This window comes from Prinia subflava, chromosome 5 (genome assembly GCF_021018805.1).
Source record: "Prinia subflava isolate CZ2003 ecotype Zambia chromosome 5, Cam_Psub_1.2, whole genome shotgun sequence".
Lineage (NCBI taxonomy): Eukaryota > Metazoa > Chordata > Aves > Passeriformes > Cisticolidae > Prinia > Prinia subflava.
In genome coordinates, this window is record NC_086251.1 from 16,204,084 (window position 1) to 16,227,781 (window position 23,698).

Sequence of the window (23,698 nt, forward strand, 5' to 3'; positions counted from 1 at the left end):
GCAAAGAGGGAACACAGGAGTCAAAATGTTTCCCTGTGGTTCTGATCTAACACTTTTTCTGAATAAATTCTTCAGAAAGGAGTCTCTGCGAGGATTCTCCTTGTGGAGCTTCCCTAGAGCAATCACAACTGCCTCCTGAAGTGATTGCTCCCTAACAATTTCCTACATTCCAAAAATCTTGAGTGCTGAAATCAGAAGTTAGGACCATCCAAAAGGAAGGAATAAAGAGCATTAGGACCTGCAAGCTCCACCACCACTGGTTTATACAATGGTGCAACTCTTACAACTCCTATTCATGAGGTTAAAGAAATAATGATTCATAAGACTGGCTGACACCTGGACTGATTTAACCAGGCCATCCCTAATGTAAATGACAGTGACTCACATTTCCAGATGTAGGTGGAACTGCCAGTTGTCTTTTCCTCAACTGTCTTAACTTGCTTTGCTAGTTAGAAATAGTTTTCTAGGTTATATTTCAAATCTGGTAATCATCAGAGGTACATTCTTTCCATAGATGTTTGTATTTGTAGTCGATGGAACATCTAGGACAGAATTTGACCTACAAACTTAGATAAGTAGCAGCAACCTAGATAGAAATATATGTACTTAAGTCTGAACCAGAACTAAAGAAAAATTTCTTGATATATACACATAATTTAAAATATGAATGCACATGTTGTGGCAGACAAGATTTTTGTGGGTTTTTTCCCCTTACTCCTGAAGTTTTTCAGAATTCTTACCTTTAAATAGTATTTTCATTAAGTTTAATGCAAAGACAGTCTCTTAGATAACGCACCAGAAAACCTTTAAATAATAGGACAAAAGAAATGTCAGAAATTTCTAAAATGTTTAGCCAAAATAGTATACACAAAGGGAGAAAATGATGAAATATCATTCCCCATTGGTTTTCATCCTAAAAGTGCTTGGATCTCTTCCTCTTTCTGGCAGCCTGTCGATCCTTTCCCAAGGCTTGTCTCAGACCCCTGCAATTAAACCACACTCTGTGACGTGACAGTGACACGAGCTGGCCACAGCTGAGCTGGCTGCAGAGTGTGTCATGGCCTCAGCACAGAGATTCGACCCAATTACTGTGACCTGACACACTTGCAATCTAGTACAGTCCCAAGTCTCAGAGCAATGGACCCTGAAACCACCAGACACGCATGTGAAAGCTGAAAGAAAACAAGCCAAATAAGGTGTTCTGAAAACCCATAGTTATATCACATAGTTTGTTGATACTCGCTTCCTTGCCTGCTAGGGGACTTTGGGTGAGATACCCACATGCTTTTTAAGAACAGGAGTGTTGACAGTCCCGGAGGAAATGACGGGGCTGATTATACCCTGCTGGGAGCACACATCAGGGCCATCACGCAATCCCTGTGCTGCCTGATGGGTGTGCAGTGACGCTGCACTGCAGGGCCCAGCGGTGGCCAGGGAGGAGCAGCCCCTGAGCAGATCCATGCAGTGTTTGGTGATCCTGCCCCTAACAGGGAGGGGCTACACTGCAGCAGCTGAGACAGCTCATGGAGGGAGGGAGGACTGACCCCAGGTGTGGTCAGTCTGTGCTTTAGAACCACATGCACACACCTGATGCACCAGGATTCTTCTGGTGATTCTGCAGGGTTCAGAACAAAACAGAATCACAGAACAGGTTGGAAGGGAGCACGGTGGGACAACTGGTCCAACCTCCCTGCTCCAGCAGGGCCATCCCAGAGCACAGGGCACAGGAGGGTGTCCAGATGGTTCTGGAATATCTCCTGTGAGGGAGGCTCCACACCCTCTCTGGACAGTCTGTCCAGTGCTCGGTCACCTGCACAGTAAAGTTGTTCTTCCTCATGTAACTGCCAGTTAACAGGTGTCTTCCTCACTTTCCAGTCTTATAAAAGCTTGTGAACAAAGCTTCTGTTTCTGCATCTTACCCATTCTGGCCTCCTACACTGTTTTTCATCACCATTGAGAACCAGATTTCCTAAACTGAAAATAAAATAATGTCCTATTTCAGGGAAAAAACCCAACCAAACAACAACAAAACCCAAAACAAGCAAACAAAAAACCCCAAAACAAAACAACATACATACATAAAAAAAGACAAAACAAAACAAAAAAAACCCAACACCCCAAATGCAAGAATGTTCCCTATAAATCTCAGCAGCCTGGCATCTTTATTCCAAAAGAGAAGTCACGGATAACTGGACTTAAAATGAACCACTTGAGGACAAATTAACCGTTGGATTATTCTGTAAATTGCTGTCTATTTCAAGTTCATTGCTTGTGTGTAGCTATAAATAAATGTGTACTATCTAGGACAGGGATGCACAGTGACTACAGTACTATGAAAATTCAGTCCTGAATGTTTTTTTTCTAATCAAATCCTTTATTCTGTCATGAAGTTCCAGAAAGTGATTTCTTTGTAAATAATAATAACCAATAAATAATGTGTTGTTATTACTCTATATTAACTATTTTTCCCAGAGTATTCTTTTCAGTGCTCTTATCAGATAAAGCTTGTTCTCCTGTGGGAAACTGGACACAGACAAAAAGGTGGGCTTTGCTGTGACTGCCACCACTGAAGATCCAAGTTCTCTTAGGTAAGACTCTTACAGACTATTCTGTCATCTCGGTGTTCACAGTAATCACTCTGTTCTCTCCAGAAGGGAGCAGCATGCAGGCAGGGGGAATGAGAACAAGAATCTTTAAAGCAGTGATCTCTGACAGGAGTTTGGGGTGGCTACAGAACTGTGACATAGCTGAAAGGGAAGCAAATCATGGGAGGGTCCACAGCCACTCTTCAGAGGCAGATCATAGGGAAAAAGGCAACTCGTAGGAAAAAACAACGTTTTCACAGCAAACAGGAAAGAAGAGAAGAAAATACCGAGGCAGGTGTGGTGAAGCAGCCGGGATACCGCTCCCAAAAGACTTCCCAGCCCAAGGGAACGCCTGGAGGGGTTGCTCCCTCTACTGGAGCATCCTAATAGACCCACAGGAGACTTGCTGGTTTGACCGGCTCTCAATCCCACAGCAAAGCTCTCAGACTAGGAAATAAAAACTAATGCAGTGTTGATTACCCTTGCTGGCTTAGTGTCGTGAGGATTTTTTTTAAAGAATATGTAGTTCAACATGCAGGTGAAAGCAGAGGGGAGAGAGGTATTTTATTGCTTTTGTTTTGAAGAGAATCAAAATAAGGCACACAAGTTCAAATCTGGATTTTTCAGATCACAATTCTGTCAGTTCAGACAAACTGGAACACAGGAAAAGCAGGCAGACCTTTCCAGTGTCTCGTGTAATGCAGAAGAGCAACTCTTGCTGCATGACCTTTGCTCTAGGACAGCCTGGCCTTAAATACTTGGGCTCACAGATAAATAGCCTACTCCTGCAGGAAGCTGAGAGTAAACCTCTCCTAAAGCATCTCCAGACAAACACAGCATCACCACTTGGTTATTTGGCATTCTTTAGTCAGGTAAGAGAGGTCGGAGCAGCACGAGGCACAGTGACAGCAGGAAACCATGACTCAGACACTCACTGACACTGCTCCACTCTTGCTTGAAAGAGTTGGTGGCTGAGATTCCTCTTTTGTAGAATCAGGGTCACCTTTGGGCTCTGAGATTGCAGGATCTTGCACTTTGCAACTCAGCTTTCTGACTGCTGAACGAGAGTTCAGGAAGCCTTATTTCTTCATGCCTTTTTATACCTTAGGTTACACAGTGTTGGTGTGGAATCTGCCTTCTGTATACATCTGACATGTGGTACAAAGACCTCCAGTTTTAGCTAAACATTACACGCATCATAGTAAAAAAAGCAAAACGTTCGACTAAAAGCTCATCTAGATATATTTTAATGGTTTCTGTGGCCTCTCCAGTTTAAATGGCTTCTTATTTGCCAACTTTCTGTCATGCCAGTGAACATCTTGGTCCACTGGTGCCCAGTCACCTTCCAGATTCAATGGAGGAAATGGAAACCAAGCTCTGCAGCAGCGACAAAGAGGAAGCTTTCAAAAGAGAATTACCGTACTGCACCGGAGAAATAGACTTCACAGCTTCTGGGAAGAAACATGGAAAGGTATGGGCACTGAGGGGTTTTAACCCTTTTACAGTATTGCTGTTGTTCAGCTGTTACTTCTGTTCAGCTGTTTCTTAGCAGTAAACACAGAATCTGCAGCAGTGAGGGTCAATGTGCCAGAGCAAGGCACCACATTATACCCCACGCAGGAACCATGCCTTCCTGAACATGAATGTGGCCTAAAACATTTAATATTCAGAATTCAATCACTTGATTCACAATTACATGATACAAGTACAGGTGATCACTTTTCCCTTTAAAAGAAAAGTCAGTTGTGTGCCCTGCTTCCTTCATTTTGTATCCTTTCCCTGGTTTAACCCACCAAAAATAAATCATTATGGATTTTTACATTTTAAACATACTTTTGAGCTGTTTCACGGTTTTCCCTAAAGTTCACTCTCTGTTCTGCTGATATGCAGAGAGGGATGTATATGCACTAACCCATCTCCTCACTAGTCCCATGCACAAGTTAGTACTAGAGCAGAAGGAATTCCTAGGAATTCCTGAAATCTGCTTCAAGGTTTTGTTTCATCATAAAGTCTTAAGCAGAAAACCAAAATATATACAAAACTGGAAGAAGCAATAGATTCATGTAATATATCCTCAAAAAACAGATATGAAATCAGGCAAATATTTCAGCTTTTGCAGAAACAAAAAACACCTACAAAATTTGTTGCCTTTCTAGGCTACCATGAAACTGAAGTTCAAGAGAAAGCTCTAAGGAAGAGTGTGATTTGTCAGTCTGCAACACAGAACTAACCCACGGAACTGACCCAGTTAGTGAGATGGCAATTTACAGAAGTCTGATAAATTAATGAGTATTGAGTTCTCTGTCAAACCTTGCTCAAACAATTTTTTTCTTAAATATCCAAGTTGATGATAATTTCCCTCTGCACTTTCCATGAACAGACTCTTCACTGTATCTTTCTGCCCTGTTGTTATTCATTGTGCTTTTCTTGTGTTTGTTGAAGTTTATGAAGGTCCGGAGCACCATTCACCCTGGAATTATATTTGAAGTTATGCTCAACAAATGGAAGCTACCTGCTCCCAATTTGGTTATCTCTTTAGTGGGGGGAGAAGAAAATTTTCAGATGAAGCCTTGGCTAAGGGACACCTTAAAGAAAGGATTGATAAAGGCAGCTGAAAGCACAGGTGAGTGCTTTAGGCTTTAAAGAAGGAATTTGTATTCCTGGTGGAGTCTCACACCTAGCCCCCAGTGATCTGGTAATGACAGTGGGCCGGCTCACACGATTATTTTTGAAAATTCAAGACTTTGCTGAATGTAACCTACATGTAAATACTTTTGAGAATACACGAGATTGCATTATAGTAGCAAAAGGAAGTTCTTTCAAAGTAAATTACTCTAGGTAACCATTTCTGAAGTATGAAATTACCTGATATTACTCCTTCAGAGGTGACACTGGAAAGCATCAAAATGAGACCAAATACAATGCCCCTCTTTTGTGCCATAACAAAATAATTCTGCAGAGAGCAGAGCAGTTTGACTCCAACAAGAGTGAATTTAGGTTAAAAATAAGAATTTCTGCATTCCCACCTGCAAAATAACATGAAAATATCTGCAAGCATTTCACAGCAAGCTCTTGGTTTAGCTTCACTGTTCCAGACAAGATTACAAAAAGCAAAAAGTTTTGCTTTTTGTAATGAGACAGCCCAGTACCAGAGCTGGTTTTGGTACTTTTGTGCCAAACAGATATTCTCCATCTGCCTTCTGCACTTCAGAGTGAGCAGTATCAAGATACCAGTTTCTTTATGGTACATATTTGAAAAAGGCCAGCTTGCTGTTTAGCTAGGGTTCTCCAAATTCCTTGTCACTGTAACAACACTGCTGTAAATTCTGTTATCCTGAAGAATTCACTCTCCACACCCCCAGAAGAACAGGAGAAAGAACTCCAGATTAGGCAGGTTGTACCTGAGCTCTTCTGCAGAGAAGTGATTGCACGGGACTGTTTGGGCCTCTGTTCAAGTCAACAACTTCCCTGCCTGTGTCCCTTTCCTCTTCCCTGTGAAATACTCACACCTGCCACGTGCAGGGATGTTTCTGCTCATATGTAGAGTAACTCCAGAGTGGACACAGCATTCTGGATGAGCATATTAACATCAGAGTACAATGGCAATGTTGCATCCTGTGATATGTGAAGAACGCTTGCTTGAGCTCATAATTTCTTCTTGCTTTCCTTATTAAAGTCTTATGTTCCTGGCATGTATTTTAATTCTAAAAGTTATAGTCCATCAAGACCTGTCTTCACTTTATTTATTTTAAAAAAACCCCTTAAATCCAGTACTGTAAGTAATACTACTTGACACACAAACACATTGCAGTACAAAGAAATGACCTAGCTGCTTTTGAAAACAATTCCAGGTGCCTGGATTTTCACCAGTGCCTTGCGTGCAGGAGTAACAAGACACTTGGTGCAAGCAGTGCGAGATCTTGCCCTGGCCAGTACCTCATCCACACGAAGCGTGATTGCCATAGGAATAACTTCACTCAGGAAAATCCAGCACAGGGAAATGCTGGATAACACAAAGGTATTTTTCTCTTAGTCTATTGTTCGGATATAAGCCGCACCCTTAGAAAATTTGTAAGCAGTTGGCAGAACAGCTCTGATACAACTTTAAACAAACAAACAAACAAAGAAACTGAATGGGGTTTAAGCTGTGTTTTGGGAGGGAGCAGGGGTCAAGGGCTGTTGGATGATTCTGTGCCCTCTGCGCCCAGCGGGTGGCAGCATCAGGCATCAGCACAGCGTGGAACGCCAAGAAAACACCCCGCAAAAGGGGACTTCTCATGGATTCCTCCCTTGCCCACTCACTGCAAAAACACTTACTCCTAGCTATCACTTAAACACTGCAAAAAGAGTATTTCATATTATGGGACACCAGACATATATATTCCAGGACAAATTTTGCTTTAGGTAGCCACTGAATTGGTATTTAATACACAAAAACTTGCTCAAAACCACAGGTCAAAAATACCAGCCGTGCAGGATTTCACCTAGTTGTGGGGAGCTCTATGGAATTCTCAAATTGTGTCAAGGGAATTAAAGTTCTTGGGAAGACGACAAAAACAATACAGCAGCAAATAAAAAACCTCACCCAACGAAAGTGTTGCTGATAGTGTTGCTGCTGAATAGACATAGAAGTGGCATGAGAAAAAAAAAATAGCATTCCCTTCCTGTCCCTGGATATACAGTCTGTCCTAAGTGGAATATTATAACAATAAAACAGGTGTTTAGTGACAATGAATGACAGTTTCCCTGTAATATTTTACTTCCCTGAGGAAGCCAAGAAATAAATGACAAAGACAGCCTTTTGAATTTACACCTAGTTGTTCTCTCACACAAGCCTGGAAGTAGCATCTAGAAGCTGAAAGGCTGCCAGACCATACCAGCAATTTATTGTCATTGGTCTTTCCTTTTTTTTCTTTTTTTCCTTTTTTGCCAATGACAGTCACCTGTGTGTTCTACCAGCTGGAAGACTTTAACTCTTTGTGTTGCAAGTGGGCCAAAAGAGCCTCAAGGGAAAGAATTTGGTTCATTGTATTTTGAATTTTGCCCAGGAAAGTTTGCAAATGCAAACTATTTCACCTCCCTTCTAGGCTAAGTGATCAAAATGCATCTGGATCTTTCCCCATCAGCAGCTACAAAGCAAGTGCGCTCTTTTTATTTTCTCCACCTCAACTAAAGCCCAAATTCTTTATCAAGGGATATTTTGCAAAGAGGGGTCCTGACCCTGTGACTTCTGGTGCAGGTTCCCCCCAGAGATATTTTGGATTTTAGTCAGTAACTTTAAGATAAAGGAACTACAGACAGGGATGCTGATCTAATCCCAACTCTCTTTATACTTGGCACTAACACAAGCAGCTTGTTGTGTAAAATGGAGCTAACAACCCACACTAGCAAGGAGAAAAACAAGCCCTGAAATCAATGGATCCCTCCCATCCCTTCTGTGTTAATAGTATGCTTTAAACATCATTGAAAGATCACTTCCACATTTTCAGAGAAAAAAAGAGGAAAATCCCCAAAGGCCTTTTTCAACTGGTTGTTGTGCCTCTGGGTCCTAATCAAAGGCCAGATCTCTGGTGAGGAGGCCTAATGTTACATGGCAGCAGAATAGAGGAACGCCCTCTGTCAAAGCAAAATCTGAAGGAAATCAACTATGTCAAGAAGCTTTCCCCAAGGAATGAGAGACAGAGAGAAGAAAGTGAAAGAAATTTGTGGCACTCGCTGTTCATAAGAAACATGCAAATTTATTGCTTTTTAGTGTGAGGAAAATGCAATACACAGTGACAACTGCCAAGCTGACAGTCTGAGTTTAGCCCAGCAACACTGCAGGAATTGGAAAAGAGGCATGATAGAAGGAAATACAGATTTTTAAACAGTTGTGTTAATCTACTTGCTTGCAAGAGGACAATGATTACGAAAATGAAAAAGAATAATCAGACATTTACAGCCTGGAATGATGTATCAAAGTAGATGGGCAACAGAGAGAAAGAAAGATGCATTAAGAAAGAAAGGGGAGTTTGAAAAAGTGTACATATAGAAGCCTATGCGTAGTGCAATATTTAGAACAAAAGACTGTAGCAGGGGTTCTGTTTTACCTAGAAGATGAGTTTATGCAAAAAAGAAACCCAAAAACCCACATTAATAAATAATTTCAAGGTATAACACCACTCACCCAAAATAAAAGAGGATTCCCCTTTCTAAAATCTGCCAGTCTGGCTTTTAGAATGCAATTTCCAAACTGAGAATAACCATCAGATTTCATATAACCCTGTCAATTAAGTAAAGCTGTATATAAATTGACAGGACCATGGAACAGGCTCACTCATCCACATGGACAAAACACTACTGAGATGAATCGTTTACCCCTCTTTACACCAGCTGAGGCTTCACATCTCCATATACAATTATCAGGCCTCGTGGCCCCTTTCCATTTGTCCAATAATCAATTCCAAAACCTGCATTCCAGAGATGATGGTTGATCTCACTGTGTTTTTCAAAGGCCAAGAGGGAAACTCCAGCTCTCTGTCCTGCCAAACCTGGCAGCTTCTAGAAGGAACAGATTTTCCCTCTTTGCCCTTTTTTAAGAGTCCATCCAAGTGTCTCACAGGTGGTGAGCAGTATCAGGGCACACACAGCACAGAAATGAAGGATATTAAAACACGGGCTGGGCTTTGCAGAGAGCTCTGACATCTCCCTTCCTCTCTCTAGGGTGAAAGTCTTGTACACTACCATTCAGACGACAATATCCAAGGCCCACCATATTCCTTGGATCACAACCATTCCCATTTTATTCTGGTGGAGCACGCCACTCCAGAGGAGCTGGATGGAACCACCACGCTCCGCCTCGCCCTGGAGAAGTACATCTCGGAGCAGCGCACGGGATACGGGGGTAAGCAGATCTGAGAGCAGCAACACCAACAATCCTGCCAGCACTGCGGGCCCTGGCCTCACCAAGGGAAACTCCAGTCTCAAATCCAACAGTGGCCTCGTGGGCAAGACCAAGTCAACACAGTTGTCATGGCGTGAGAGGCAGGAGGATGGTGGCTGCTGAAGCTGAGAAAGCTGCTCTTTGAACCAAGGATCTGGGCTTTTATTGCATCTCCTTAAATGTAGCTCAAAGCTCATCTTCAAAGCGCAGCTCAAATTGCCTTAAAAGACAACATATGGAAAATAAATCCAGCTTCAAGTGCCTTTACCAGTGGTTCTAAGAGATTGATAGTCACTGTTGTATACTTTTATCCCCTCTCACACACAGGGTCTTGAATTGCTCCCACACTGGAAGAAAGGACTTGTTCCAAAGCCCTCTGAAACATTTTAAGCCCTATTTGTTTCGGGTTAAAATCTTATCCTGGGTAAACACCGTAGTATATAATGTCTATCTGAACCTCTGGGACCTTTTTTAATAATGAGAACTAACTATTGGGCAGGTCTCCTACTGCTAATTGTGGGAAGAGCTCAGCTGTCAAGATAATACAGTTACTTTTGCCTTTGCTGTGTTTGTGCCATGCATGCAGGGCTAGCACAGCTGAAACAGGAGGCAGAGCTCACTTGCTCACAGCTGTGCATCAGTGAGATATCCACTTACACAGCCCACAGGGAGGTAGCACAGAGGTACCTGAGAGCACAAATGCACCTGAGGAATCCTGCCCTGGTGACTCAGACAGGGGACCACAGGCAGGCTGTAAGGGTGGCCTGAGGCTGCAGTGCTGAGCATTACAGAGCAGCCTCTCTCTGCTCACAAACCAAATCTGATTGAACAAATCTCAGGGGAACATAATTCTGACAAAGAATGCTGATTCATATGACAAATATTTTGCTGGAGCATACTGAATTCAGTGTTATCTTCTATAAACAAAGCTATTGTAATTCATTTAAGATCATTTATAAACAAGCTTAGCAAAGCTATGTGGCTTTACTGAAGTGAAACACTTTAATAAGGTCATGCGGAATTTCCCAGTTTTTTAAAAAAACACCTAAAAGTCTTTTAGAGGAAATTTTTAAAATATTGAATATTCTTTGCAACTGAGGACTTTCCAGATTCGCAGCGTAAAGTCAGAATGCACCTGACCCTCCTCTGGCTAAATTTTACCTAAATCTATGGTAAATGAAGAATATTTGTAGCATTAATCATACCTTGAGGAACCTGCAGTCACAGAGGTCACTCTTCAAAGAGCACCACATTAGAGAGTGTGACAACACTACACCATTCACTAAAGCAAATTAAGTTTCTTGCCAACTGTATCCTGGCTACAGCTCAGTCCAGCCTTATCTCTGTAGTCATCCCAAAAGACAGACAACAAATTGCAAGGAGAGATCTGTACTGAGTTTTGGGACATGTACAAAGGGAAACATCAAAAAATTGTTTGAACCAAATGCCTTTTATCTTCCAGCTGAAAGAGGCATTCATCTCATGATATTACTGTTTTGACTGTGCCCTTCAGGCCAATCTATAGTCACCTTTGCATTACAGAGTTCAGCATTTACAGTAAAAACCATCCAAAACTCTGTGGGTCCCTGTGGGAGGATGGCTTAGGACAGGGATCCAGACCTCATTTCTTCCTCCAGTACCATGACATGTTAAATATTTCATTAGCATTTCTTTTAAAAGTATCAGACTGTGCTATTATTAATCACCACACCAGGCTGTGCTGAATTAAACTTTAAGCAGAGTAATAAATATATGGTTCCTATCAACTTGTATGTGACACATCTCATCCTACCCAGTCTACCCAGTCAGCCTCTTCATATTCTTCAATCCTCCTTTCACAAGGCTTTTGTCCTGGACTCCAGTCCCCCTTCCAGCACACACTGGGCACATGCATAACACCCAGGACAAACTGAGAGCTTTCCATCTCCAGATGTGTCTTACTATAAACACTGGAGGATGCCTCTCTGCAAACCCACCAACCTCGCGCTGCACCCTAATGCAGCATTGTTCCCCAACCTGACAGCCCTGAAAATAACTTAATAATAACTTAAATATAATATATAATATATTAAATATATAAATTAAATATATTATATATACTATAATAAATAACTTTAAAAGCCAGCAGTGGCATGACACACAGAGGGGCCAACATCCAGATTTTGCAGCTGAGGTCAGAACAGCCTGGACTGCTTGCCTGGGGTCACTCAAAATTTCCAGGGCAAAGGTGCCGTTGTCCTGAATCCTAGCCCAGGACACCTGTGTTAGGTTGGTGTTATTCCCTTCCTTTGCCACATCCTTCTGCAATTGCCTGCCTTCTGCAGGTTCATGTAGGGACCAAAACAGCACATGAGAGGAGAAATATTTTCAAGGGGTCAGCAAAACAGCAATAGGTTTGTGAAAGCTGTTTCTTTTTAAAATTACATCATCTATTTCACAGGAACGGGTAGCATCGAGATCCCTGTGCTTTGCTTACTGGTACATGGAGGACCAGGCACACTTGAGGTAAGAACCTGTTTTCAGCTGTAGAAAAATAAATTAACTGGTGCCAAATAATTAATGGAAAATTTGGCTGTACGACAAACACATTTATTGGCACTTCACATAAAGTCAAATTTCACATCTATACACCATTAACAACTGAGTTCTGTTAATACTAAATTTGACAGTATTTGTTTGGGAGAAATATTTACTTTTAATTAGGCACCAACTGATTATTAAAACTTCCACTGCCAGCTTATCCAGTGGGAAGAAAGAATCCAAACCCAAAACCAACTCACAGAAACCAGCTCCAGATCTGGGGAAACAGAAATATTGTGTTATTACTTGAGAACATACACAAAAAAAGGAGAGGAATCTTTCAGTGCTGTTCAGCAACAACGACAGTTGCCTGTCCCAGAGCTCAGAGGAAGCACAGGACCAGGTTTGCTGCTAAAATGCCATTTAAAATGGGAGTGTCCTGGTTCTACTGAGTGAAAGCACATTGTAGGATTGAAGGCTGGAGTGTTGTCTGATAATAACCCCCAATCTTCTTCAGCAAAGGATCAGATTTGATTTTTTTTTTTTTCCCTGAGTGGTTCTACAACTTAAAGAACCTGTTAACAAGGAGATAGTCTTTGATTTTTATACTATTTTACTTTTCTTTTTCATAATACTCTCTGTCTAGAAAACCTTTAGAGAGACAGAATTTAACTACAGTTTAAAGTTTCTGAGTGCTGAGACTGACATGCGAGCTGGTAACCTCTTTCCAGAATAATGACTCCTTTCTGGGGATGTTTTCCAGTTTCAGTTTCTTGTATCTTGTCATAACTTTTGTCACCTGGACTAAAACACACACTTCTATCAGAAATCTCACTGTTTAAACAAAGATTATGCCACCTCATGAGCTCACTTGCTTTCTTTCATGAGAAGCTAAATATTGCAGTGTTTCCTATATCTCTGGTTCAGAAAAATCTCATGTTATGACATGTAAATCCTCATTTCAAAGTTTGCAGAACAGTGTGACTGGAAGACAAAAAGTGACTGGCTGAAGTTGCTCTAAACTGACATGTACTTGGAATGGATAACTGGCCACACTTTTTCAGAATATCAATTTCTTAAATGGACTTCTTAAAATGGATAATACACACCAGAGACTATGAACAGTTTCAAAAACCTCAATACATAAACTAAAGAAAAAAAAACAACAAACCCTGCACCACAGCTGAATCAATGTGGTCTTGTATAACTCCAGAGGGAGAAACAGACTGGCAGCAAATAGACATTTTGTAATTATGATGCCATGGCCTCTGCTTTCCCCTCTCAACAACCTGCCTGACTCATTCTAATTGCACAAGTAATAGAATTAGTAGCCTTTAACTTTTGTAGTTGCTATGATTCAGTGGTTTTTTTTCCTGTAGCCCAATGTTGTATTCCCACAGGCAAATCCCTGATTTTCAGAACATATTCCCATGTTTAGCAGACAGGGAAAAAAAAGCCTATACAAAAAAGCCTGCTGATAATTTCTGTACTGTGTTACTCTTGCACTTGACTATGCTAAAACAGAGACTTCAGGGAAAAAAATGTCAGGGTCAAAGAAATTTTATGCATTGTTTGTCTAAATCAAGTTGCTTAGCTACTCAGCAGATGTGTCATGAAAAGAAGCATAGTCAGAGGCCTACACATGGATGACCTGCTACAGAATTTAAAAACATCCTAATAGCTTAGAGGAGCCTGGACTGATTCCATAGTGAATCTGACTTAGGTACACATTTATTCCTGGTCTGCTAGAAGTCCTTCCTTTGAATAACATTTTCTTTCCACTTATGAATTCTAAAAATGTCCTATTTTACACTACAGAGAATTTGCAGCGGGCTGGAAAATTCTGCTCCCTGGCTTATCTTAGCAGGGTCTGGAGGTACAGCTGACATCTTAGCTGCATTCATGAATGACCCACAGCTTATCCTGCCAGAAGCTGTTGAAAAGCAATTTAAGGAGAAATTCCCTGCAGAGAGCTTCTCGTGGAAGGACGTTCTCCAGTGGACAGTGACAGTGAGTTCATGTGTTTGATAAGTTGTGACACAGCTTTCACAAAGCTGTCTCCTGGCACTTGTAGCTTTGGCAGCCCCTTCAGTATAGGTATGGCAAGAAGCTGCTCAGAAGTTTTGGGAACTGCAGTGCTTTGACACTGGTGTCATAGAATGCCTCTCTAGCATTAAAAATCAAGTGGTCATTTGATCATGCAAACTACTTTGTTGCCCCAGTAATTCAGCTGAACACTTAGGGCTCTGTCCTTCCTCAATTACATCCTCAAGTAACACCAGCACCCAGGAACCCCACAGTCCTTCTGTAGGACACGAAGCATTATTTATATCCACAGCTGCAGAGCCTGTGCAGCTGTGACAGAAGAGACCTAATTCATGATCTACAGCTGTTAAATGGAAACCCAGTTGTGGATAAGCATGAATAAATTAAGTAGAACGAAACATGTTTAGAAATTATCCTATTGTCAAATACTTGTTCTTTAAGTATTATTGTTCTTAAAACAGAAAGACAAAACAGATTCAGAGATCTTTACTCTTTGTCTTGGGGAACACTTGCCTTTTAGAAACAAATACCCACTTTGAGCTTGTCCTTGTGTGAACACTGAAGAGCACTGGGTGCCTCTGAGATAAACCAAGTCCATCTGACCTGGCCCACTACTTATTCTTTGCATTCCACACCGTAATCCTCAGCTTTAAAAGTTCCACATACTAATTCCACTAGGAAGAACTTTACCAGATCACTTACAAAAGGGGATGAAAGGCATCGAGAAGTAATATTGCCAGAGGCTCACAAAGTCTCAGTGCAGCTGCACTGCAAGAAACAAAACTCAATAAATAGAGAAGCAGAAGGAAGAAGTGTGGTACATATATCAATATTTGAGGACTTTTACTCAGAGAAGAGTTAGAGACTATGCTTTTAAATAAACAACTCAGAGAGCAGAACTTAAATGTCAAAGCAGGATGAGGTAAAATGAAACTAGCGGTGTCCTGGCTAGAACGTGACTTTGACTCAAATAAGAATGTAAGTTAAGGCAGGATCTTTTAATTAAAGCACTTCTCTGCTTCTCAGGGTATCCAAGTTCTGTTTCTCCTGTCCTGGTAGGTCACTTGGAAAAGGCAGTAGCTCTCTCTTTGCCTTAGGACTTATTTATATCTGGGAAACTAATAATATTGGCCTTCTTGTCAAATCTCAGCTTTACAATTAGAACATAAGTTTTTGGGAATTACTGTATGGATGGTCTCCACTGGGCATTTGGGCACCAATGTACATCCAAAGGACAATGTGTAAATTTACTTTTGTTTTGACTCCAAATAGATTCAGAACATTATTTCACACCAGCATCTTCTAACTCTGCACAATTTCGAACAAGATGGTTCAGAAGAACTAGACACAGTCATTTTAAAAGCTTTAGTAAAAGGTAAGATACAACAAATGAACATCATAATTTTGTCTTATTTGACTTCCATGCCATAAATATATTTCCTCTTTTCCCAGTGCAAGTTCAGTTGACTGTTGGATCAGATTTCATTTTTGATGCACTGTTCCTTTGTTTGTTTATTGACAAATTAACTGTGGCAGTTACTGTAGCTCTTGTAAGCCTCCTTTAAGCTAGTGTTTGCTTTTCAATCTCATGCTATTGTATGGTACTATTTTAGTCACTCCTTTATTTCATTATTTGCTTCTCTTTATAACAGAGGCTGTAAAAGAACTAAAATATAGTAGAGCAGTATATTATTCCAATTAAACAATTTAAAAAAACTCCATGAAAACAAAACCAAAACCCACAAGTAGACCAAAATTGCCTTTGTTTCAGAAATAATCAATTTCTCCTATAAGAAACCTCCACTATATCTTCTGAAAGAAGACATTACTTCTGCTGCCATCTGTTTCAGTTTCTGTTAACTTTATGGGTTGTGTTAGATTAAACTTAGCATGGGAGAAAAAAAAGACATTCTGTTCCTGATGTGCTAATTGACACGAGGCAAAACCAACAGCCAGTGCTGTCCCCAGCTTTCTGCAGGCCAATGTCCCTGCCTATCCAACAGGCATTTAAACTTAATGGTTTTAATAGAGAGTTAATTTAGGAAAAAACACCATTTTTTAATATTAATGTTTCTTAATTTAGGAAAACATTGCTGTGAAGGGTTTCTGGTTAAGCAACCCATAAATCTGTGATAGCTGAAGGCAAACTTGCATTGCTAATCAAAGTACCAATATTGTAGTAAATTAAACATAACTGTAAAGTACTGACTGTATTTGCATTTCCTATTTTTTTCCAGCCTGTAAAAGTCAGAGTCAGGAGGCTAAGGAATATCTGGATGAACTGAAACTGGCAGTGGCCTGGAGTAGGGTCGACATTGCTAAAAGTGAAATATTCAATGGTGACGTGGAGTGGAAGGTACCAGGATTTTTTGCCTTAGAGGACACTCAGTCCACTTAGAGGGTACTGGAACATCTCAGAAGATGGCTTCAGTTTTTAACACTATCTGCACACTCTACTGAGAGACTGGGTAGGGGTATAATGCTTCCCGAGTCTGTTTGTCTTTCTGCCTCCCTACATGATAATGGCTAAAGACAGAAATAACTCAGTGGTCATCATCTCTTTCTTGAGCTATTTGAGACTAACAATCATTCTCCCCTTCTGTATAGGCCTTTAAAGCAAACAAACCAAAGTTTACACAGCATAAGAAGCAGGCAGATATTACTGTTAGAAGGTGGCATGAAGAATGTCACTGTTTTCAACTGCTGTGTAAATACCCAGTGTGGTGGGTACCTCACACTGAGTCCTACAGCATGCAATTTATGTTGATGTTTTAATATTAATGCTGGCACAGATATTTTGTCAGAGAAAAATGAAGAGAGTGCCCATCTCTTTCTCACTGTACTCACTGTTGACTGATGGAAGACAAAATGTGCATGTCCTCATGTTAAATCTTACCTCTCTCATCATCCATCCATGATTACCCCCCAACATTTCTTTTTTTGGTTTGTTTTTGTTTCCTTTTCATCAATCTAGTCCTGTGACTTGGAGGAAGTGATGATGGATGCTCTGGTGAACAACAAACCAGAATTCGTGAAGTTATTTATTGACAATGGGGCTAACATCTATGAATTCCTGACCTACAGTCGTCTGCAGAGACTCTACTGCTCCATTTCTCGCAAATGTCTCCTCTATGAACTTCTCCTGAAGAAACACGAAGAAAGCAAACTGACCTTGGCAGGGCTCACTGGGCAGCAGCAAAACGAGCAGAAGGAGATCTGCCCCCTCTTCACCCTCAGTGAGGTCTCCAGAGTGCTCAAGGATTTTCTGCATGATGCATGCAAAGGTTTCTATCAAGACCTCAGACATGGAGGCAAGAAGAAATCTGTGAGTCACAGCTTTGCATCGTAGTTCTGCTCCCCTCCAATTCAGTATTTGTAGTATTTTAACTAGGTCTAGCCTGTGGGGGGAGCAGGGAACAGATTTAGTTAAAGAGGTATGGGGAACACAAATAAGATTTGCATTTACTAAGGAGCAATTAGACATAAAAATAGTGGCCTGCTTTTCTCATACAGAACTTCAAGAAGTAGTACTGGAAAGGCTTTTTTTTTTTTTTTTTTCTAGAAGAAAGAAAAACAGTCAATGGAGATTTTCAATCCCATGTCTGAAAATTGTCATCTTTGTACCTGAAACTATTTTTAGATTTATACTCAGTACGAATAGACCATACTCAGATATTGATGTTCAGTGATATCCAGTATTTGGTATTTGCCTTTAGATCATTTTAGTCTTTTTATAGAGTGCCAGAACACAGAGCAAGAAATAGGAACAACTCTGTGATGTGGCCCTGGGAAGCGTGCTGGCCAACATATCACAAGGATAATATGTGATGGGGAATGTCTATAATCCACAGTGGTGCAATACATACATCATCATTTTTGCATTTCAACAGTGTATTTAACATTAAAATGCCTAAGTACCAAAGTGCTTGCAAAAGCTTTGAAAATAAGTTTGGGTGCAAGGTTTCAAAACAAAGATGTATAAAGAAATTTCATTAGGGTTCTATTTCAGACAAAGTAAATAAGCCTTTTGGTATTTGCCAAGTTCTAATTACACCTAAAAAATAGTTAAAACTAGAAACTATTTTAAAAAAATCTTACTTGAGACCTTAATTCACTTTTCCTTTGATAAAGCTTAGCTTAATTAATTAGTAGTATGAAAAGTTAAGTTTGAATCTGCTCAGGGTGTCTTCATTCCCAAGGATGAACAACTTGAGACAATTCCTCTGAAGTCACTAAGCATACTCCGGACTTTCAAAGTTGCCCCCAAAACCTCTTAACCTTTCTGGCATTTGGCAGCAAGTGAGCTAAAGCCCAGTGCTGTAGATAAGGCCCAAGTCAGAGATCAGCTCCTGCTGCCTCCTACTTTTTCCCTTTTAAACCTTCTTCCCATGGCTGAGTCCCATTTTCATGGGCAATAGAAGGAGCATTGCAGTGCTGGGATGCCAGCGTCACTGCTGCCAAATTTTCTGTCTTTTTTCAAGTCAGGAACTAGTGGTCACAAAGGCAGGTGAGACTTTTAGGACATCTTTGTCTCTTGCAAAGCTTTCAGTGCAATTTAGTTGTTTCAATAGCTCACTACAAACTGAAGAAACATCCCCCAAAAGTGCCATTAAAATTAATTTGAACAGAATCCCATAATTTAAATTATTAAAAAATGTATTCTCACAAAACCCAGTTTAATTAAACATAAATACACCCTGTCTGCTTCTAACCAACACAATAGATAAAAAGGTAGTTTTTAAATATACATAAAACTCACAACTTGACCTAAGTGGCTGCACTTCCTCTAGACAATTTTTTTATCAAGTGCTAAAGGAATAAGCAGTGTTCTACTTAAACTGCTCTCTGCATGAGGGAAAGATTTCTCAAAGGAAGGACTAAAAAGGGGTATTGATGTACTCTATTCTTGTCCAATACAGGGCCTTGGCAAGATTTATTTCTGATGAAATAAAATGCCTTTTGTTCCCTTTTCTCTGAAGCTGTGTCCTCTGAGGCAGCCGAGCAGAGTCTGATATAATTGAAGGCAAGAAGCTCAGATTAGTTAATCACAGGTTTGTCTTGTCTGATATTACACACCAGTGGTGAAACCCCAGCCTTAATAAAGTCAATGAAAACTTCAGCATTGGCTTCAAAAGAGTCACCATTTCATCTAGAATGTTCTCACACATATTGGGTTATACTGCAGACAGAAGGATCCTTTAACTCAGTGCAGAATGAGCTTTTAGTCCTACTGAAAAGTCAAAGAAATATAAAGTGGCCAGCGAGGCTGAGAGCATCTTAGATCGTGTCGTTTGCATGGGGTGCAAATCAGCTTTCAAATTCTGCGAACCCTATTTCAGGACAAAACGAACACAAAGCGATTACCTGGGCCCTTGGATATGAACCAGAAAAGCGAAAATCCTTGGAGGGATTTGTTTGTATGGGCAGTACTTCAAAACCGGCACAAGATGGCAAACTACTTCTGGGCTATGGTAAGCACCGAGCTGTGGCCGCTTCAGGTGAAGCACTGGCATATTTCAAGTTTACGAGATGTTTTTTTGCTCAGCCTCGCAGCTCAGATGACAGATAGGTTTGTTTCCAAAACACCAGAGGCGGCATTTATAGGGCCTTTCATCTCTGCGTGGCTCCTGCCCGCGGGGAGAGGGGAGCAGGTGGAAATCGGCGCTGGTGCAGCTCCGCTCCCGAGGGCTCTCCCCCGCTCCCGAGGGCTCTCCCCCCGCTCCCGAGGGCTCCCCCGGGCTCCCGAGGGCTCCCCCCGCTCCCGAGGGCTCTCCCCCGCTCCCGAGGGCTCTCCCCCGCTCCCGAGGGCTCCCCCCCGCTCCCAGGCAGGACTGGCGCCTCCGACAATCGGCGATTGTTCGGCTCCCATCGTGACGGGAGGGCACACGGAGCAACGAGGCAGCTTCAGCGTACGTGCTCCATGCCTAGGGAGCAGCGCTGCGCTCTCCGAGGCTGAGCTTCGAGCCGGCATAATCGGCTCCTGTTTGACAAGGCAGCCCTGTCCCCGCATCTGGGAGCCTCCCTGCCCGCACGGAGGCAGAGGGGGAGCGCTGAGGCTCCACCGCTGCCATGGGAGCGCATCTGGCTCCGGGGCTGTGTGCCAGCGCCCCGGACTGGTGCCGCCGCCAGCGGGGCTCCCTCCTTTCTCCTCCAGCTCTGCCGCAGCACAGCCCTGCCGGAGGGAGCTCCACACAGTGGGAATGTGGTGCTCCATTTGCAGAGCACATTGTTCGCCTTTCAGTCTTTGATTGCTATCGCAAAAATCAGGTCCCTCTAAGAGCTTAGAGCCAGAAGTCTCCAGCCTTACAAGGCACAAGAAGAAATAACGATAAAAGAAAGAAAATACCAATAAAGTACCGTGGAATAGTTTGGGTTGGAAGTGACCTTAAAGATCATGCACCTCCAACCCCGCAGCAAAGGGCAGGGACACCTTCCACTAGGACAGGTTTGCTCAATGCCCCCATCCAGCCTGGCCTCGAACACTGCCAGGGATGGGGCATCCGCAATATGTGGTTTTAATGCTCAAATATCATCAAAACTCTCATTTCGGTCAGCATTTTCCACTTTCAAATCTGTATTGGAGGGAAGATTTTTCTAGAAAGGCACGAACTTGTTGCTGTTGCTGTTCGATGTGTAGCACAGTGGACTCTTCCCCGTCCAGAAATGCCCTCGGCTGGAGGGTGACAGCAGCACCCCTTTCAATTCCACAGGGCCAGGAGGGCGTAGCCTCAGCTCTGGCAGCCTGCAAGATCCTTAAAGAGATGTCCCGCCTGGAGACAGAGACCAAAGCAGCCTGCACAATGAAAGAGGCCAAGTACGAGCAGCTCGCTGTCGGTAAGTAATGGCACTTGCTGAATGGCATTGGAAATTTAAGAGGGAACTGCCACTGGAAGGCAAGCAAGTGAAAAAAATATACTGTTTCAGTTGTAAAAGGTCAACTGTCATGAATAATTTAACAGCCTTGCAGCACAGGCAGTCCCAAACATTCAGATACAGAGGAAAGACTTAAAACCCACTCATTTTGGAAAAATCTCTGTTCCAAGACAGGCCCCCTGGGATGCACGGATACTCTCCTGCTGCTTGTTGGTATTTTAATTGTCTGATCTTAGTACAAGGTCTGTTAGAGTGATGTGGAAGGCAGAATAACCAAAACACTTCCAGGCTCACAGCAGTCTGCTCTTCCTGCAATATCAAGCTTGCTCTGTAAGGGCCACTAGAGCAACAAGTTTTAAGTTTTGTCATTGCAGCTAAAAATAATTTAAGATTACCTCACCCAGAAGAGGGCCAAGTGCACTGCACACTGCAGTGAGGCTCAGGCTGGTTTCGCAGCAGACAAGATGCCCCTCCCTACAGCAGTCGGATCCAGGAATCCGCAATGCTGGAATGCTGAGCCCTCTCCCCTTTGCTTGCTTCAGAAACAGATGTGTGCACACAAGCTTCTCTGCTGATCTGACTTCAGTCCAATCCACACCTTCGCTGCGGTGAGGAGAGGGCTTTAAAATACATCCCACATGGAAACAACACAGAGGCTCCTCTCCCTTTGAGATAGTTCATCAAGCAGCTGAAGGCTCACGCAGGCATTGCTACGTTATTGGCACACAGATCACATTTTCCATCTTCTCACAGGGCCATTGTTACTTACAAAAATTAAAAATCAAGTTCTTGTATAATCACAGGGCTCCAGTAGTTTAGTCATGAAATTATGGGGCCTAATCCAGTACACAGAACTTCTGCTTCTTGGCTTTGCTAAGTATTAAATCAGATCCTCAGTTTTCATTTCTGGCCTGGATTATGCAAAGCAAACTTTCTTTAAGAATGATAAATACCACATCAACTAGAAAAGATGTCTGTATATCATAATAAGTGCCCTTGATCTTTTTGCCCAGCCTCACAGTGTAACAAGGTGTAGGGTGGCTTAGGAAAGGTAATGAGATAATCAAGTTAGTCAGTAAAATGGAACAGACACAAGAAGTCAGATCTTTTCTAATAAGATGATCTTGATTTTTTTTTTTTTTTTTGGACTGTTTAAATTTATCCTGGTTTCTAAGCTCCAGGACCAGTTTCTCTGGAAACAACTATGCCATAACATCCCACCAAGCCTAATATTACTTTATGTCGAGTAGCTCTGTCTTAAAATGAAGGATCTGTTGTCTACAAGACAAAGCTGAGCTGCTTGTCTTCTTTAGTCTGTTCAGGAGAATGAGGGCAGCATGACAACTCATCCTTCAAAGTGTAAGAGGATCACCCAAGAGATACATTTTTTGTCTGTGTTTCCCTCACATGGCAGAACTGTTTAGTGAATGCTACCACAACAGTGAGGAGAGAGCGTTTGCTCTGTTGGTGAGGAAAAACCAGTACTGGAGCAAAACCACATGCCTTCAGCTGGCCACAGAAGCAGATGCAAAGTCTTTCTTTGCACATGACGGTGTCCAGGTAAGTTTTATGTGCTCCAGGGCCTTGAGTTGGACACAGGAGAGGATAGCACAGGAACTGAATAACCCCAATGTATTCCCCTATGAACCATTCTTCGGAGAAAGGACTCTTCTGCCCCCCTAGCAACAGACAGAGAGGACATTATAGCATGTCCTTGCCAAAACGCAAAATTCCCCCTTTCCCCACCCTCTCATCCAGCTGGCACACAGACCAGTGTGCTGAGGAGAAGCTTTAGCCCTTAATCCATCGTGTGCTTTTTATTCCTTCCTTGCTCACAGAGGAGCATCAGAAAAGCGCTGTAAATCTGCCTGGGGCATAATGAAGCTGCTCCAAGATGTGAGGTAACTCCTTGTTCAGATTCAAGAGAGAGCTCACTGATAAAAGTTAAATTGAATTACTGTTCAGCTTTGCTCTCTCGACCTGACTCCTCTCTGCATACACAAAGCTGAATTAAGAGTGATGCTGCTTTTATCTCCCAGTGCCTGACTTGGGTTTCCTTAGTACTACAGATGCTTAATTCCATTTGGCTTGCTGTTCTTTCCACTGGTCTCCAAATAACTCTTTGCATACTCAACATCTGCAGAAGGACACACAGAGAACCTGTTTGCTCTGAAGCTGTGAGGTTTTCAGAGCCCTCACTGTCTTAGGAGACACTGAACATAGATGCACTTCATCTGCAATCTGATATTAAAGCCATCTCTTCTCTTCTTGACTTCCAGGCCTTCCTGACAAAAATATGGTGGGGAGACATGTCTACAAGCACACAGATCCTCAAGTTAATCTGTGCATTCTGGTGTCCTTTCCTAATCTACACAAATTTAATATCATTCAGGTACAAACTTAACTATTTGGGTGCAGGAGATAAATAAGTAAGTGATGAAAAATAAGCCATAAAAAATATCCAGACTCAAAATTTCTCCCTGAAGTGATTAAAAGAGTAACATCACCTAGTATCACCTAACCAAATCAGTTTTCTAAAGGGCTGAGTGATTTGTGTGTCCTGTGCTAGTGCCTGTTGCCATACTTAACAGACCAATGCCACGGTTTCACAGAGATCACTCTATTTTGCACAGCCCACAGGAAAGCCTGTTGGAATTCCGTCAGCTCCAGGTTCTACACAGCAATGTGTAGAATATCTGCAGCTGTAACCCCATTTGTTTATAGATTTGGAGATGCCTGGCTCAAACCTCAA

General features: G+C 42.0%; 1 protein-coding gene across 1 annotated transcript in view; it reads left to right on the forward strand.

The window, feature by feature from the left end:
- The first annotated feature begins 3,939 nt into the window (after positions 1-3,939).
- Positions 3,940-23,698, forward strand: part of TRPM5 (transient receptor potential cation channel subfamily M member 5) — a 36,882-nt gene continuing 17,123 nt past the window's right edge. Inside the window, exons 1-13 of the mRNA XM_063398163.1 lie at positions 3,940-4,056; positions 5,028-5,208; positions 6,437-6,603; positions 9,288-9,468; positions 11,948-12,012; positions 13,846-14,037; positions 15,346-15,448; positions 16,311-16,429; positions 17,048-17,398; positions 19,413-19,544; positions 20,784-20,907; positions 22,361-22,506; positions 23,226-23,338. Of these exons, the coding sequence (XP_063254233.1) occupies positions 3,940-4,056; positions 5,028-5,208; positions 6,437-6,603; positions 9,288-9,468; positions 11,948-12,012; positions 13,846-14,037; positions 15,346-15,448; positions 16,311-16,429; positions 17,048-17,398; positions 19,413-19,544; positions 20,784-20,907; positions 22,361-22,506; positions 23,226-23,338 (1,991 nt within the window). The remainder of the gene's footprint in view (positions 4,057-5,027; positions 5,209-6,436; positions 6,604-9,287; positions 9,469-11,947; positions 12,013-13,845; positions 14,038-15,345; positions 15,449-16,310; positions 16,430-17,047; positions 17,399-19,412; positions 19,545-20,783; positions 20,908-22,360; positions 22,507-23,225; positions 23,339-23,698) is intronic.